The sequence below is a fragment of the Pelophylax lessonae genome (genome assembly GCF_965119305.1).
Source record: "Pelophylax lessonae genome assembly, chromosome: 4".
Lineage (NCBI taxonomy): Eukaryota > Metazoa > Chordata > Amphibia > Anura > Ranidae > Pelophylax > Pelophylax lessonae.
In genome coordinates, this window is record NC_138771.1 from 113,322,155 (window position 1) to 113,341,228 (window position 19,074).

At 45.6% G+C, this 19,074-nt stretch overlaps 1 protein-coding gene across 1 annotated transcript in view; it reads left to right on the plus strand.

Annotated features, from left to right (window-relative positions):
• Positions 1-19,074, plus strand: part of LOC309554945 (uncharacterized protein) — a 244,789-nt gene that overhangs the window by 182,426 nt on the left and 43,289 nt on the right. The window contains exons 13-14 of the mRNA XM_082256696.1: positions 1,913-2,118; positions 16,154-16,254. Of these exons, the coding sequence (XP_082112822.1) occupies positions 1,913-2,118; positions 16,154-16,254 (307 nt within the window). The remainder of the gene's footprint in view (positions 1-1,912; positions 2,119-16,153; positions 16,255-19,074) is intronic.

A 19,074-nucleotide genomic window follows, 5' to 3' on the forward strand; every position in this document is an offset into this window, starting at 1 on the left:
TCTGTCATGTCTCCCAGATGTGGCTGCTGAGAGGGGAGTCTCCCCACTGGCTCCAAGAGAGGATTCTCATTGGGCAGTGGAGGAAACCCAATCAGTGGCCCATTCAGGCCTGTATCTACCCCACAAGGCAGATTCTGCCACAGAGGATTCTGGGAGTGGGTATAAGTTTGAGGGGAGTGCATGACGCAGCGTCTTTGGTGGGAAGCAGAGTCCCAGAAGGGAGAGTATGGCTGTCTCTCCTCCTGTCAGAAGGATCCGGTGTCTTGGGTGGCTGCCTGAGAATCCAGAAGGGAGAGCTGAGCTGAGCTGCAGAGAGGATCCAGTGTGCGAGGACCAGTGGAGAAAGAGGGGTTCAGTTCCAGGAAAGCCTTCCAAGGTCGTGAGTACTGTGAACTGCCCCTGGGGTCTGCCTAGTGTAGAGGGGACCACTCCGGTGAAGGTCCCAGGGATCCTGGAGCCTGCAAGCGTCAAGGCGGTTGCCTAGTGAAAGGACCCTGAAGTGTTAAGGGGGATGCCTAGTGAGAGGACCCAGGAAGTGTAGAGGGGGCGCCAGCGGTTGGGCCCTGAAGAGTCAAGTGTGCAGTGTTAAGAGTTGCAGCACTACAAGCAGTTACAAGGAGCTACCTCAGTCAGTGAAGGGCTGGGGGGAGTCATACACAGGACTTTTGAGCTAGACAGAGTGTCAAGAGTCAAGGATCATTACAGTCCTGGATCTTCTGAGTTAACCAAGGAGTTAAAATTGAAGTTTCAGCACTTTAAGCAGAACAGTATTTAAAGCGCCAGGAAGCGTTGGTCGGCATTCAGCTGGCGTCTGGACACCGCTAATATGCATTTTTCTACAAAGTGTCTCAGTTAAACCTAATTGAGCCAGAGGAGTATCCCACTCATTCCCTTCTCCCATCCCCATTATAAAATAAACAACACAAACCAAAGATGCCGGAATGGTCATTGTCTCAGTTCTCAATCTTGGGTTTTCAACTTAAATGTGTTGGAAGTGTTTCCGGTAACAATGGCAGACCTATTGACAAATATTGCTACATTAGCTTTCCATTTTTGTCTGATGTCAGATGGGCGACTCTGTCTTTAGTTATCTGCCACTGACATCTTGTCAAAAGCCGCAGTGGCAGGATTGCTAAGAGGCTGCCTTTTTGTCTGCAAGATTACTTCCTCTGTAGCTAACACAACGAGATGCTGAGATCCAGTAACGTTCGGACCAGCAACAGACAGACATCTCACTTCCTCTGGCTACAGAGGGAGCCATTGCATAGGGACACACTGCAGCCTTTTTAGCGATCCTGCTGCTGAGGACTAGTGGCAGAATCCCCAATTTTTTTTTTTTTGATGGGCTGCCCTATTCGTAACAAAACGCGCTAAATAAGCTTCTGCACCTTTCACCTTTTTACCGTGTGTTTTGGCATATTTGTTGCATGCAAAATCGTGCATCTGCTCGCTGCGTTTGGGGTGCCATTAACAATGAATAAAACTGTAAGCGCGGTGTGCTTTTTTGTGTGTTCTGTGAACATGCATGAAAACGGGTGCATTCATGGAACATGCAGATTAGAATGGAGCCTTTGAGTCTTTTTTGTGATATTTTTAGTAACTTTGTGAATTAATTACTTCATAATTCAAGCAGCTACAGGGGTTAGTGGGGACTTGTTTTTAAAGCACATTTCCTACTTGTTAAGAAGATGAAAATACTTTAATGTCCATTGTCCGAGCACAGACTTTAAGGGAGTTTGAAGAAATACAGCTGAGAACAGGTAAAATAGCAGGGAGAATACCTTTACTGTTAGACCAATTGATATCAATCACAGGACTTGAGACATTTCTGTGCAGTCTGCTAACACGCTATGCACAATAAAATAATCTACTATATAATTCTCATTAAATGCTCTTTGTTTTTTTCTATAAGATATTACAAAAACAACAGGCAGTGTGAGAAGTGTGATCCTCATTGTGAGTTGTGTGCTGGACCTGGCTTGGATTCCTGTCTGGAATGCCCTTCAAGCACTTTGCAGGTGGAAGGAACAACGCATTGTGTCAGTCACTGTCCTGAAAGGTTTTACTTGCATGGAAAGAAGTGCAGGAAGTGTCATCCAAGCTGCAGAACGTGTAATGGTAAGACATTCTAAACCTGAAGGACTTCTAACTCAAGCCAAACATTGACATCCTTTAAAATACACTTTGATATACAAATACAGTCTGTCTTGAATTATTGCTACGGTAATATTCTATATATCCTATTTTAGTTGCTTGTTTGCTTAAAGCGGAGTTCCGGGCACAGAATCATTTTTTCAATGAACATACCCCCGGGACAGTCAGGGCTAGTACATTCCACAATGGCTAGCCTCTGATCTGTCCCAGTTCGCACTTACCTGCAAGAAGAAATACTCACTTTTAAAATTTCTTCTCCAGCGTTGCCATCTCTGTTGTGGGCAGTTGAAGCCAGCGCGATCCTCTTCTGCCTCCTCTTCCGCGTCTTCTTCTCCCAGAATACGCCTTCACCTGCCCCTTTCGTCACTTCCGGTGCGGCGCCGCATTCCTCCACAGCTTCTGGGCATGCCCAGAAGCTGTTTAGCAGGGAATGCGGCGTCGCACCGGAAGTGACGAGCGGGGCCGGTGCCGTCGCATTGATTCCTGGGAGCGATGACGTTCAGCTCCCAGGAATCATTGCAAACCGGAAGTGACGGCGCGGGCCGCGGCCACAGAAGGAGGAAGTGGAAAATAGGTGAGTATTTCTATCTACAATTACAAGGTAAGTAAAAAAAAAAAAATAACCCTAACTATCCAATTCCTTTTCAGGTGAAGAAGAGCAAGCGGATGGACACAAAATCGAGTAGGTCGATTTTGTGCCCGGAACTCCGCTTTAAAGTGATTGTAAAGGCAGAAGTTTTTTTTTTTTATCTTAATGCATTCTCTGAATTGAGATAAAAAAAACATTCTGTATGTAGCAGCCCCCCTAATACTTACCTGAGCCCATCTCTATCCAGCGATGTTGCAGAAGAGACTCTGCTGCCCAGGACTCTCCTCCTCATTGGCTAAAACAGCCCCATGTGCTCCCGCTCCTGACAATCAGTCAGTGAGCCAATGAGGAGAGAGAGGCGGCGGGGCCTAGCCCGGGCTCTATCTCTGAATGAACACATGTAGCTGTGGCTCGGCTCAGGTGCCCCCATAGCAAGCTGCATGCTGTGGGGGCACTCATCAGGAGGGAGGGGCCAGGAGAGCTAAAGAGGGACCTGAGAAGAGAAGGTTCTGAGCTGCTCTGTGCAAAACCAACTGTACAGAACAGGAAAGTATAACATGTTTGTTATTTTTAAGCAAAAAAAAAAAAAAAACAGACTTTAGTATCACTTTAAGGTCACATGCGCCCTAACTGTGGTTGCCTACTTTTAAAAGAGTTTTTGGACAAGTAGGATCCCCCCCAACACACACTTCCTTACATAATTTTTTTTAAATGTTTTATTACTCCTTTTTCTGCCATTAAAATGTTTTATTGCCTCTCTCTCTTTTATTAAATATTGTAAATTGCATTTTTCTACTGTAATGTTAAGTTCTAAAGTGCCACAATCTTTTTCTGTAATTAAGTAGACGCGGCCTTTAGTAGACATAATGTGACTCCCTTGAAGATTTAGTCCCCTCAATTCAGACCATTGTTTCATGTGAATTTGACATGCCTGCTATAGAACATCAAAAACGGTCAGATAATTGCAAACTATACTTGAGAGAATCACTTTCTTTTATCAAGCCATTTATGGGAAGCTTTAAATGGTATGCCAACATGGCAAAACAATACCGCAGAGAACAATGAAATCACCATCAAGATACAAGGATCACCATGGGCAGTACTTTTAAGCCGTATCAATAGATTCTGCTACAACCAGTGTTTAATTCTAATGCAAAGAAATCATTTAACAAATATAGGAGAAAAAACAATGGGCTAAATTTACAAAGCTGTTTTTTCTCATATTTTGCTGTTATTTCCTCAATATCACATCTTATCTACCCAAATCTCCTAAAGTGGAGCTCCACCCAAAAGGGGAAGTTCTGCTTTAAGTACTCCTCCCCAGACCCCCTCTTGCCACATTTGGCATGTCATTGTTTTTGGGGGGCAGAGGGTACCTAGTTTTGACAGGTACCCGCTCTCACTTCTTGGGGATCGGAGTGGAAGTTCTCCTCTCCCCCTCCCTCTCTGCAGTCTTTTGGGACATGTCACAGGTCACAGAAGACTGCTGGACCATTCAGGAGACTTTTTGTAGCTGCTGACTTTTATTAAACACAGAAACAACTGGAGCTCCTCTTTAAATCTCAATTCAGAAAGATGCATAACCATCTTTATTTAGATTGGTCTTTATGTGGTATTTTACCATTACTAGTGCTATTTTGGCAGTGTCTGTGGAATTTAATATATGCATAACAGTACTTTTCTGGTGGTAGGTCCTTTTAGAACTCACCTTAGGGCCCTTTCACACTGATACAGTTTTCCTGCAATTTTTTCTTGCAAGAAAAACGCAAGAAAAATGTTTCCTTTTAAATGCTTTGGGACTTTTCACACCACTGCATTACCGGTGCAGTGCATATTGAAAAGTCCTGCATGCTGCATCTTTGGTGCACTTTTGAAACCCGCACCAAAAAAGGCAGCTTCCCATTGAAATTAATAGAAATGGCTGCAAAATCACAGTAAAATCACGGTAAAAAACAACTTGCAATTTTGTGTTTTTGCTGCGTTATTGAGTCACATGTCCACAGGTGCAGACAATCGAAAAATGCATCGGAAATGCACAGCAAACGCATCTGAAACACAGCAAAATCACTGTAAAAACGCATATGTATTTTTACCGCAATTTTGTTACAGAGCAGTATGCAAGTACTCTCTTCTTCAAGCATTTGCACTAGTTTTGGTAACACAACTGGCACATGTGACTAATTCAGTTAGTTCTAAATACTGCCACTTTAAGAACTTGTTGCTGTGGAAGCGATAGCTCATTAAAGAATCACTGGAAGTTCACAAATTAGGAAACTGGCAGTAATTAAGACCAGCTCTGAGCTGGCCTACGGAGATAGCACTCATAGTGGGAAATTGTATACATGAAGTCCAGGCGCTAATAAATAAGACCCCCTGTGGAGGGAATAACCATGAAGACACTGGATGTTCAAGAGAAAATCCATGTGCTGCCAGTCCCAGGCATAGGATGTGGATGCAAATGAGTTAAGCAACAAATCTAGAGGCAAGGATTGCAGGCACATTATCACATATGGTCCGTATGGCGGTGAGGGCATTGAAGAAAGATGGATTACGGCGATAACCCGACACTGTACCTCTCGGAGATGGTATGGATAGCCAGGGGACGGGACCCACCATGGAGCAGGAAGGAAATCCTTGCCAGACGCCGCCGGCGCGCCTGAGAGACATAGGAGGGAAGTTTTTTGGATTTACAACTTTGTCGCCCCATAGTCTGAAAGAGGACTACTCATCGGGTCTGTACGGAGGAGGACTTTCAAATGGTTTGGAAGACATTTTTGATGCTGGTCAGAAGGAGGAACCTGTGTGTGCTCCTGAAAGTCTTCTCCCTGCACTCTGCAGAGCAGACAATATGGCTCTCACACGCGCCGGGGGCGTCTGGCAAGGCGTACCTTCCTGCTCCATGGTGAGTCCCATCCTCTGGCTATTTATACCACCTCCGAGAGGTACAGCGTTGGGTTATCCCAGAATTTGACATTTGCCATCCGTCATTCTTCAATGCCCTCACCGCCATCTGGACCATATGTGGTAATGTGCCTGCAATCCTTGTTTTTAACACATGTCCAATAAGTCATTATTACCTATGGACCACTGCCTGCTGATCTTCCTTTGATATAACATTGTCATTCCTGTGCGCTATCCATATTTGTTACTCAACTTATAGTGGGCAATGTCTGTGCTGGGAAGCTGTCATGAATGTGCCCCTTTTAGTTAAATGCAAACAATGGGCCTGGGGGTGATGTCATTACCCATATATGGCAGTACCCATATTTGGGAAATGACTTGAGTCATTGCATAAGTGGAGCCTTATGGGGAACCGAGAGATTAATTTCTCATCAGGTTTGCCTCACTTTTTATTGACAGTAGATGGCAGTGGGTGAATTCAAAAGCTAATATAGGACTGAATAGAAGGTAGAGATCCACTGACTACCATATACTGTCAGTCAGCAAGACAGACCGAATGGGGATTTATGCAGGCCATAGATGTCAGTGTTGATGTGGGAATCCTTCCTGTGGAGCTATTGAGTTCATCCCAGTAGAGGGTGCGGGGAGCAGTCCCTCCATCCTTGCTGGGAGAACACAATGACTATTGCTAGCAGCTATAGCCTCTGGCAATAATCACATGCTAGAAATCTGACATGACATCTAACAAAAAAAAAAAATAATTAAACAGCCCTGTCGCCTTGTGCTCGCATGCAGAAACAAATGCATATGTAGGTCACGTTCGCATATTTAAACGATGTTCAAACCACACATGAGGCATTGCCGTGAACATTAGAGCTAGAGCAATAATTCTAGCACATGACCTCCTCTGTAACTCTAAACTGGTAACCTGTATACATTTTTAAATCGTAGCCAGAAGCGCATTATTGAGGTCAGGCACTGATGCTGGACGAGAAGGCCTGGTTCGCAGTCTGCATTTTAATTCATCCCAAAAGTGTTTTTTTTTTTTATTGGGATTGGGTTAGGACTCTGTGCAGGCCAGTAAAGTTCTTCTACCCCAAACTTGCTCATCCATGTCTTTATGGACCTTGCTTTGTGCACTGGTGTGCAGTCATGTCAGAACAGGAAGGGGCCATCGCTAAAATGTTCCAAAAAAAGTTGGGATAATGAAATTGTCTTAAAATGTCTTGGTATGCTGATGCCTTAAGAGTTCCCTTCACTGGAACTTAGGGGCCAAGCCCAACCCCTGAAAAACATCACCACACCATAATCCCCCCCTCCACCAAATGATTTGGACCAGTGCACAAAGCAAGGTCCATAAAGACATGGATGAGCGAGTTTGGGTTGGAGGAACTTGACCGGCCTGACCTCAATCCAATAGAACGCCTCTGGGATGAATTAGAGCGCAGACTGCTAGCCAGGCCTTCTCATCCAGCATCAGTACCTGACCTCACAAATGTGCTTCTGGAAGAATGGTCAAACATTCCCATAGACACACCCCTAAACCTTGTGGACAGCCTTCCCAGAAGCGTTAAAGCTGTTAAAGCTGCAAAGGGTAGGCCAACTCAATATTAAACCCTATGGACTAAGACTGGGTTGCCCATGAAGTTCATGTGCGTGTAAGGGCAGGTGTCCCAATACTTTTGGTAATATAGTGTAGATTCAATTTTCGTTTGGGTAACCTGCTCAGATTTAGAGGAGGAATAATTTAAAGCAGTTCTAAAGGGAGAAGGTTTTTTATCCTAACACATTCTATGCATTAAGATTAAAAAAAACCTTCTGTGTGCAGCAGCTCCCCCAATACTTACCTGAGCCCATCTTTGTCCAGCGATGTTGCACGAGAGACTCGGCTGTCCTCATTGGCTGAGACAGTGCGGCACCATTGGCTCCTGCCAATCAAAGTCAGTGAGCCAATAAGGAGAAAGAGGGGTGGGGCCAGACCACAGCTATGTGTCTGAATGGACACACAGAGCTGCGGCTTGGCTCAGGTGCCCCTTTAGCAACCTGCTTGCTGTGGGGGCATTCAACAGGAGAGGATCTGGGCTGCTCTGTGCAAAACCAGAGCAGATAATTATAACACATTTGTTATTTTTAACAAAAATAAAACTTTAGTATCAATTTAATGACTGATAAATGATTGCAAATGTTGGCCATTATAGCCCTATAAGAATCACAACATAAAAGATGTGTTATATGAAAAGGGTCTGTCAAAAAGAACTGTATTTTGTTCAGAGAAAAAAAAAAAGTATGAATTCATCTACATCCCTATGCAGAATAACAAAGTTACAAGAGAGTTTTACATTCCCTAACACTTAATCTAATGCCTGCATGCCAATGGCTATGTTAAGAAGTTTGTGTGTAAGATATATTAAAATATTAACGTGTCTTAAAACTTCTAACTTCATTCTGCATATGGAATGAGACATATTCCTTTTGGTCCAATACTTTTTTTGCAGTTAGATATTAAAACAGCGACTTGCACTAAATAAAAGGTAAAAAAATAAATCTTGCTAGGCAGAAAAATGTGAAGGCTTTAAACTAACCTGCTCAGTATCTGTCAATGGCCTACCTTGTCATCCAATACAAAATTTAAAGTTAGAAAAAAGCATGCAAAAAGTTTTACATAAAATAAAAAAATAAATAAAAAAACATTTCTACCTCATTTTTTACTTTTTTAAAAATGAGAAAACAATCGAAGAGATTCTCCTATCGCCCCCATCCTGTATAACTAGCTCACATCCTATTCCTTGGGCTTAAAGTTGAGATTCAGCAGAGATTGACTGTAGTGCTGATGCACAGAATTCTGACATTTCTATGCTCTAATAATTATTACAGAATTCATTCATTTAGAAAACACTGTAAAATTCAGGTTTTCTCTTGACTGAAAGAAATCATTAAAATTAAATACATAGAAAATGGGGGCTGAAAATCTCCCAGAATTCCACTCTCTCAATACTATAAAATATCTCTATATCCTATTCAGTCATTCTACCAGAATAAAGACATGAGGGTGCAATAATCACCAATTTGTAATCCTAGAAAGGGTTATTTAATGAGGAGAATGAGTCAATACAGGATAATGAATAAAGAAAACTTGCCATGTTTGTAAACCTTAAATGAAGTGTATAGATCAGGGGTGGGGAACCTTTTTCTGCCAAGGGCCATTTGGATAATTATAACATCATTCAGGGGCCGTATAAACATATCAACCTAAAAATTTTAATTAACTCGCCCCTAATGTGATGGCTGGAACTGCGTCTCTTTGGTGAGGTGTGTGATGTTAGCTAGTATTGATGATGTTGCTGCTCGCAACTGCTTTTCCAGGTAGGGTTGGCCTTGCGGTTCGCCCGGCGGTTGGTTCGTGGCGAACTTTGCTTGTTCGCAGCCTGCCGATTTTGCGAACACATGGCGTTGTTCGCGTGGCCATATTAGTTTACATTGGGGAGAACTTTGACCCATGACACAGCCATCAGGTGCAACGGGACAGTCAATTGAAACATTGCAGCACATGGACATACCCCCTACCCTATAAAAAGACCTGCGCTGGTGGCCATTTTACATTCTGCTTTTTGTCAGTGTAGGGAGAGGTCTGCTGTGTGCACCAAGGACAGATAGTCAGTGACACAAATCGCTCTGTTAAGGTCCACAAAAGTAATTTTAAGGACTGGTATTTGTTATAGGTGTGCAGTGCACTATATAGGGGTGTAATCCACTTATAATATACTTTGTAATATAGAAAGCATATTTTAGTGGATTTGTATTGTGCACTGTGCAGCATTGTGACTGGTGTGTTGAGCGTTTCTGCAGCAATACTACAAACAGTGACAAAAGCACTTTTAAAGTATTATAACTGGTGTGATAGACCAGTGGCCCCCCAATACCACATATTGAAGTGGGGTGTTATCTGAGTATACTTTTACAAGTGTATTTGTGTCCTGCAACAATATTGCCTCTTTTGCTGGGTTTACTCTGCTACACACAGTGCCAAACACACTGGCCAATTTTTTGTACAACTGGTGTGATAGACCAGTGGACCGCCAATACCACATATTGAAGTGGGGTGTTGTTTAACAGTATACTTTTCTAAGAGTGTATTTTAGTCCTGCAAAAATCTGGCCTCTTTTGCTGCGTTAACTGTGCTACACACAGTGACAACAGATACTGGCCAATTATTTGTAGAACTGGTGTGTTAAACCTGTGGCCCCCCAATACCACAGATTGAAGTGGGGTGTTTATATACCTTGTTACACATATACTGCGCTTCTCTAGAGACTTTTGTCACAAGGTAATTTAAAAAATGACAGGCAGAGGAAGAGGCAGGCTCTTACGCAGGGGTGAAAGGGGTAGGGCAGGAGCAATAGGCTGGAGCCAAAGTGTGAAGTTTCAGAAGGTGCGTTCGATTACGTCAGAGGACGCACCAGACTTGGGTGAGTGGCTCACTCAGCCTTCCTCTTCTGCACCCTCCTCATCCTCTCTATGTGCACCCTCTTCACTCTCTGCTGTGTGCACCCCCAAAGACACCACCACCAACACCACCACCACCATATACCCTCCTCTTGAGTCACTGGAATTATTTTCCGATCCATCACAAGACATTTGCGATGCGCAGACATTGTTGACATCGGATCAGGAAGAGGAGGTAGCAACAGCCGACACTCAGCAGTCTGACGACAGTACCCAGATCAGCCCAAGGAGATTGGTCCCCGCTGTTTCTGCCTACTCCGAGATCTCGAAGGTTAGTGGTGGGGAAGGTGACATGGATGATGACGTGTCTATGGACGTCACATGGGTGCCCACAAGAGAGGAAGAGGAGGGGAGTTCAGAGGGAGAGACGGACCAGCAGATAGGGAGGAGAAGCAGGCGGAACTTGCATTGCACAGGAGGGACAAAGCAGACTGAAAATGTATCAGGAGCGAGCCATCAACCATGTACGGTCACATCTGGCGCTCCCAGGACGCCGGCACATGGCTCCGCAGTGTGGGCTTTTTTTAACAGTGTTGCCATCTGCAGCCTTTGCAGTCAACGCATAAGTCGTGGTAAGCCCAACAATCACCTAGGGATGACCGCCCAAGAAGGCACCGGAACTCCCATCACCGAGCCCAGTGGGAGCAATGCCGTCAGAACCCACAAAGCCACACTCCAGGCTCTCACCGTCTAGCCTCTTCTCCTCCTCTCTCCTCACAATTAGGGACACCCTTACCTTGCGCCACTATAGGACATTTCTTTATGTACCTGTGTGGGGCTGGGTGTGGGTAAGGTGTTACTAAGAGGTCCACATATGTCTATTGTTTTTATATGTATGTTGGTCTTTGTCTAACTGTACTATTGTTGTACAGGATTTTATTAGATGTATTTCCAATAAAAAAATTTTTTTTTTTTTTTTTTTAATATATATACAGTACCTTTGTCTGATCTCTGTCTCTCATAGCGGTTGGTACAGCACCGATATAGCCCTCTTTATAGCCTATACATTTTTATTGTCTATCCTCACAATTGTCCTCCACTCCACCTTCCATCATGCCGTCCTCAAGTTGTTCTGGAAAAAGGCAGGCTTCCGTGGCCCAAATGTTGGAGCATTTAAAAATGATGACGCCGGATAACCCTCTTACCCAAAGGTTGACTGCTGGCTTGTCGGAACTGATAGCCCAACAACTACTGCCATATAAACTGGTAAACTCGGAGGCCTTTTGGAAATTTGTGGCCATTGGAACACCACAGGCCAGGAAATATTTCTCGCAGAAGGGCATTCCAGAGCTGTATGGCCATGTTCAGCGGCAAGTGAATGTATCTCTGGCACACAGTGTCGGTGCCAAGATACATCTGACCACAGACACATGGTCTAGCAAACACAGGCAGGGAAGGTATATCACTTTTACTGCCCACTGGGTGAACCTTCTGACGGCCGTCAAGCATGTAACCTGTGGCACCCATGTAGATTTGGTTTTACCGCCACGGATTGCATGCAGGCCTGCCTCTTCCTCTTCTCCTCCTCCTACTCCATCCTCCCTCTCCTCCTCGGCTGACTCCTCCTTTTCCGCTGCTACCATCTCTTCCACTGCATCGCCCAAGATCCCCAGAACCTATTCCACATGCCAGGTGAGATGTTGCCATGCTGTGCTGCGTCTGTTGTGCCTGGAAGACAAGAGCCACACTGGTCCAGCACTCCTTTCAGCTTTGCGTTCACAGGCAGATCAGTGGCTGACACCGCTCAATTTGACAGTTGTTAAAGTGGTGTGCGACAACGGTGCCAATCTGCTGAGTGCGCTGAAACAGGGCAAAATAACACACGTGCCATGCATGGCACACGTCCTGAACTTGGTCGTGCCAAATACCCTGGGGTCCAGGACGTCTTGCGGCAGGCCAGGAAAATCTCGGGCCATTTCAGAAGATCTTACACAGCCATGGTTCGCCTTGCTGACACAACCTGCCCATCAGGCGTCTGATTTGTGACTGCCCGACGCGATGGAACTCAACATTGCATATGCTTGATGCGGCTGCTGCAGCAGAAACGTGCAGTTAACGACTACCTGTATGAACTCTGCGGCAGGACAGGTTCTGGGGAGCTTGGGTTTTTTTCACCTCGCCAGTGGCTGCTTATGCGTGACGCATGCAGACTTCTGCGGCCATTTGATGAGATCACCAAACTGATCAGTCACAGGCAGGGCGCCATCAGTGACATCGTACCTTACGCCTTCTTTCTGGAGCGTGCATTGCGTCGTGTCATTGATCAAGCCGTCGAGGAGCAGGAGCAGGAAGATGAGGAAGTCGCAATGTTGGATGAATTCCCAGGGAGTGCTACTCCATCTAAAAGGCAAGTCAACAACAGGAGTCTGAAGAGGAGTCAGAGGAGGATGGTGCTGGGGCGAATGAGGAAGAACAAGAAAAGCATGCTTTAAACCTGTCTGGGATCCCTGGTGTTGTCCGTGGATGGGGGGAGGAGAACGAGGACGAGATTATCCTGGATGATGAGCTGGAGCCAGGCCACTACACCGTGTCCAGTTAAGTGCGAATGGGGGCCTTCATGCTCCAGTGTTTTAAGGGGGACCCCATATAAAAAGCATAAAGGGCAAGGACCAGTACTGGGTGGCAACGTACTTAGACCCCCGGTACAAACAAAAAATGGCGGAAATGTTACCACCATCACAGAGGGCGGTCAGAATGCAGCACTTCCAGGCCTTGCTACGAGAAATGCTGCATTTTGCTTTTGCGTGCGCTGGCAGAGGAATTTCCAGTCACAGAGAGACAGCTGTGGGTAGCAATCCAACAGAGCCTGCAAGAAGAGGGCGGTTTGAAGATGTGTTGGTCACTTCATATATGAGATCCTTCTTTTAGCCGACCCATCGACAGCTGTCCCCCAGATCCAGCATCAGGGAATGCCTAGACCGACAGGTGTCCGACTACATTGGGTTAACAGCCGATGTGGACGCTCTGAGGAGTGATGAACCCCTGGACTACTGGGTGGGCAGGCTTGACCTCTGGCCAGAGCTTGAACAATTTGCAATATAACTGTTGGCATGCCCCCCATCCAGTGTCCTGTCCGAAAGGACGATCAGCGCAGCAGGGGGGATCGTGACCGATAAGCGCACTCGCGTAGCTCATGACAGTGTAGACTACCTCACATTTATAAAAATTAATGAGGCATGGATCTCTGAGGAATTAAACACATGTGACCAGTAGACCATGTTTCATTTAAATTCCTCATGACAGGCCACAAATATCCGCCAGACCGCCATCCACCCACAACAATTCATGGTCCTTGTCTTCGGCAAATACAGCGGCATAAAAGTTATTTCATGTCCATTGAATGCCTAATTTTTGGGGCCTTTTATGGCTGACACTTACATCTGTATCCTGTCAATGCCTAATTTACCTTCAGCCACAGAATACAACGATCTTAGCTGTCAGGTAAACCCATGTGGGCTCATTTTTGGGGCCTATACTGACCGACACTTACTTATGTATCCTGTGAATGCCTAATGTACCTTCAGCCACAGAATACAACGTTCTTAGCTGTCAGGTAAACCCATGAGGGCTAATTTTTGGGCCCTTTCATGGCGGACACTTACTTATTTATCCTGTGAATGCCTAATGTACCTTCAGCCACAGAATACAATGTTCTTAGCTGTCAGGTAAACGCATGTGGGCTAATATTTGGGGCCTGGAATGGCTGACACTTACTTCTTTATCCTGTGAATGCCTAATTTTTCAGACTGGAATTGAAAATCAATGGGTCTGTAAACGTTCCACCAAATTGTGGAATGGATGCGGACCCATTTTACAGATGTGTGAATGGACCCTATATGTATTTGACATGTATTTACTGGCTGCTGTCAGTTCTGGCTGATTTAGGAAAAAAAAAAATTTTTTTTTGCTGTAAAAAAATTTTTTTTTAGGGCAACTTTTCCAATTGCAATATTTCTGTTATGACATTGTCCATGTGGTGGGGCTATTTGTGCACAGCTAGTAAGTCTTTTGTGGCTGCAAATATAACCTAAAGGTTTTTAAAGTTCGCCTCCCATTAAAGTCAATGGGGCCCGCCGCGAACTTGCGGTTCGCGGACATTTGAGAAAGTTTGCAGCTAACGTTCGCGAACCACCCCGGCCGATGGTCGTCCATCACTATTTCCAGGTTTGCGTCGGTCAGTCCGGAGTGCAGTCAACTCTTTGCGGTGGTAAGTTTTGATAAGAATTGCTGGTGGGTACAGCTGGCTAGTACTGCTGGTGGGTACAGCTGGTGGGTACTGCTACAGCTGGTGGGTACTGCTGGCTGGTACAGCTGGTGGGTACTGCTGGTGGGAAATGTTGGCTGGTACTGCTGTGGTTACTGCTGGATGGTACTGCTGTGGAAACTGCTGGCTAAGGCTGGTACTGTGCTGTGGGTACTGCTGGCTGGTCCTGCTGTGGGCACTGCTGGCTGGTACCGCTGGCTTAGGCTGGTACTGCTGGCTGGTACTGCTGTGGATACTGCTGGCTGGTACTGCTTGCTCAGGCTGGTACTGCTGGCTGGTACTGTGCTGTGGGTACTGCCGGCTAGTACTGCTGTGGGTACTGCTGGCTGGTACCGCTGGCTCAGGCTGGCACTGCTTTCTGGTACTGCTGTGGGTACTGCTGGCTGGTACTGCTTGCTCAGGCTGGTACTGCTGGCTGGTACTGTGCTGTGGGTACTGCTGGCTAAGGCTTGTACTGCTGGCTGATACTGCTGTGGATACTGTTTGATCAGGCTGGTACTGCTTGTTGGTACTGTGCTGTGGATACTGCAGGCTGGTACTGCTGGATGGTACTGCTGTGGGTACTGCTGGCTTAGGCTGGCACTGCTGGATGGTACTGCTGTGGGTACTGCTGGCTCAGGCTGGTACTGCTGGATGGCACTGCTGTGGGTACTGCTGTCTCAGGCTGGTACTGCTGTGGGTAGCTAGCTGTGGGTACTGCTAGCTCAGGCTGGTACTGATGGATGTCACTGCTGTGGGTAGTGCTGGCTCAGGCTGGTACTGCTATGGGTACTGCTGGCTCAGGCTGGTACTGCTAGGTGGTAATGCTGTGAGTACTGCTGGCTCAGGATGGTACTGCTGGGTGGTAATGCTCTGGGCACTGCTGGGTGGTAATGCTCTGGGTACTGCTGGCTCAGGCTGGTACTGCTGTGTGGTAATGCTTTGGGTACTGCTGGCTTAGGATGGTACTGTTGGGTGGTAATGCTCTGGGTACTGCTGGGTGGTAATGCTCTGGGTACTGCTGGCTTAGGCTGGTACTGCTGTGTGGTAATTCTCTGGGTACTGCTGGCTAAGGCTGGTACTGCTGGGTGGTAATGCCCTCGGTACTGCTGGCTCAGGCTGGTACTGCTGGGTGGTAATGCTCTGGGTACTGCTGGCTCAGGCTGGTACTGCTGGGTGGTAATGCTCTGGGTACTGCTGGCTAAGGCTGGTACTGCTGGGTGGTAATGCTCTGGGTACTGCTCGCTCAGGCTGGTACTGCTGGGTGGTAATGCTCTGGGTACTGCTGGCTCAGGCTGGTACTTCTGGGTGGTAATGCTCTGGGTACTGCTTTGGGTACTGCTGTGTGTGCCGATGTGTGTGCTTCTGGCGGGAAATGCTTACCAGAGAAGAGCGGCGCCGCGCTGGATGAAGCTGATGTTTCATGTCTTCCTGTCTCAGTCTGTATCCTCACAGGCAGGCGGAGTGCATTCGATATCACTCCGCCTGTGACTCACACTGTCAGGACGGAGCCGGAACTATAAAGGAAACATCGGCTCCATTCTGAGAGCTCCGCTAGCATATGGCTCAGAGGCACGAGGGGGGGGGCGGATGCAATGATTTTGCGGGCCGCAGATTCCCCACCCCTGGTATAGATTCACCACTATTATTAATATTCAAAAATGTCAGTTTACCTGTTTATAAATGGAGATCAGGATATTTTACATCTGTGATTTGTAAGTTTGTATGCCATGAATCTAACATGTACCTCTACACCTCTACAGATTCATCAGTTCAAGCATGTACAACTTGTGACAGAGGCAGCAGCCATAAAGCAGGGATCTGTTATCCACAGTGTGAAGAGCATCGCTATCTAGATGATGATGTAAGGAAGTACACATACAATGCATGCCGCCTAATCATACCGTATTTGATGTATGCTATACAGTGAAAGACACGTACATATAGCTACATAGTTAGTCAGGTTGATAAAAAACTGTCCATTTAGTTCAACCAATAGAAAAAAATAAATAAAATAAATAAAAAAACCTTCATATACACATTCCTATACCCACAATTGATCCAGAGGAAGACAAAAAAAAAAAAAAAAAAAAAAAAAAACCTAAGATCCAGAGTCTAATTTGCAGCAGGGGAAACAAATTCCCTTATGATCCCCATGGAAGCAATGGGATTATCCCTGAGCCAACAATCTCTGGTGTTATTACCTATAAATGTTAATATCCAGGTATATTTTGTGCATTTAGGAATGCATTCAGCTTTTTTTTTTTTTTTTTTTAAATAATCTACTGAGCTGGCCAGAACTAATTCTTCAGGGAGCCTATTCCAAACATTCACAGCTTTCACTGTGAAAAAGCCTTTCCATATTACATATAGTTACATAGTAGGTGAGGTTGAATAAAGACAATAGTCCATCCAGTTCAACCTGTGTAGGTGTGTGTGGCTGTACTCATCTCACATACCCCTGAATGTTCTGATCCTTGAGATGTAAGTCTAAGAGTCTTTTGAAAGCCACCATACTACCCGCAGAAACCACCTCTTGTGGTAGAGAATTCCACAATCTTGTAGCCCTAACAGTAAAGAACCCCCCACGTTGCCTGTGGTTAAAACGCTTCTCAGGTTCACTATATTGATCACCTATGTATTTATATATAGTAATCATATACCTCTTAATTACCTCTTCTCAAGAGAGCACAAATTCAGTTCCTCTAATCGTTCCTCATAGCTGAGCTTCTCCATTCCTCTTATCAGTTGCCCTTCTCTGCACTTTCTCCAGTTCCCCAATATCATTTTTGTGAACTGGTGGCCAAAACTGAACTGCATATTCCAGATGAGGTATTACTAATAATTTTTACAGAGGCATTTCATTCCGATACCTAATGGCAGTCAGGGTGCCATTGTCTAGCCTGTAGAGGTCTGTGCGTCCCTCCATGGATATGCCTCCCCAGACCATCACTGACCCACCACCAAACCAGTCATGCTGAACGATGTTACAGGCAGCATATGGTTCTCCATGGCTTCTCCAGACCCTTTTAAGTCTGCAACATGTGCTCAGGGTAAACCTGCACTCATCTGTGAAAAGCTCAGGGCACCAGTGGCGGATCTACCAATTCTGGTGTTCAATGGCAAATTAAAAAAGAATAGCGCACACATGCAAAAGAAATGACTATCAAATATGAAGACAATCCATAAATAAAAATGGGGATTTGGTCCCACCATATGTCCATATCGTGCTCAAGCCCACCACTACGTCAAAGTACCCCATTGTCAGTGGGTCCTACACTATCCATAAAAAAGTGGGTTAAGGACTTTCTACCTCTCTGTCCAGCTCACCTAGAGTAACTGCCTGTCTCCTGGGATCTCCTCCATGCTTTTCAGACACAACAAACCTTCTGGCAATGTATTGATGATGTGCCATCCTGGAAGAGTTGGATTTCCTGTGCAACCTCTATGGGGTCTAAGGATCTTCTCATGCTACCAGTAGTGACACTGACCCTCCCCAAATGCAAAACTAGGGAAAAATAGTCAGAAACGTAGAGTAGGAAAAACATGTCAGTGACCTTCACCTGTAAAACCATTCCTGTTTTGGGGGGTTATCTCATTGTTGCCCATCTAGTGCACCTATTAATTTCATTAACACCAAAGCAGCTGAAACTGATTAACAACCCCCTCTGCTATTTAACTGACCAGATCAATATCCGAGGAGTTTAATTGACTTGATGCTATACTCTGGTTACAAAGCGTTCCTTTATTTTTTTGAGCAGTGTATATTTGGGCCTATTCTTGTTTATTAAAATGCTCCTGCTGCATACATTGGCATGTACTTTGTGTCAGTAGTACATTTGGGCCTAGTCTTGTTCAATAAAACTGTCCTGCTAAAGGACAATTTTACCCTGCTGTACTGTCTGTAGTCTCTTAATTCCTAATGGGAGTTAGGTAGAGATTAACCAGTCACAAGACAGTTTTGCATCATCAAGAACAAGGACAACCACAGCAAAGTCACTGATAAAAGTACCTTAAAAAAGCTTTCCTTTAACCACTTCTGGACCGGAAGGTTTTACCCCCTTAACCGGTTGCCGACCGCCGCACGACTATATACTGCGGCGGTCAGCCCCGGCCAGGCAGAGTGACGTATCGGTACGTCACTCGCCTGTCACTGACTTGCGAGCCTATCGCGGGCGGGCGCGCGCCCGCCGAGGCGCGCGCCCGCCGCGGCTCGTTCACAGACAAGTCAGTGCGTGTGACCGGCGGACTCGATGTCCGCCAGTCACACTGCGATCACTCCTGTGAAGGGAGAAAGACAGAGCAGCTTGTGTAAACAAGCTGCCTGTCAGTTCTCCCTGTGTAAAAGTGAAGATCTGTCCGTTCTACTATGTAGAACGGTTGATCTTTGCTTTTACACCAATAGGAATGTCCCTACACAGTTAGAATCACGCCCCTAGGACACACTTAACCCCTCCCTGTCCGATAAAGTTAACCCCTTCCCTGCCAGTGTCATTTTTGCAGTAACAGTGCATATGTATAGCACTGATTACTGCAGTAATGTCACTGGTACCCCCAAAAGTGTCAAAAATGTCAGTCAAGGGTCCGATCTGTCCGCCGCAATGTCGCAGTACCGAAAAAAAAATCGCAGATCGCCGCCATTACGCGTTAAAAAAAAAACACGAAAAATGACAAAAATCTTTCC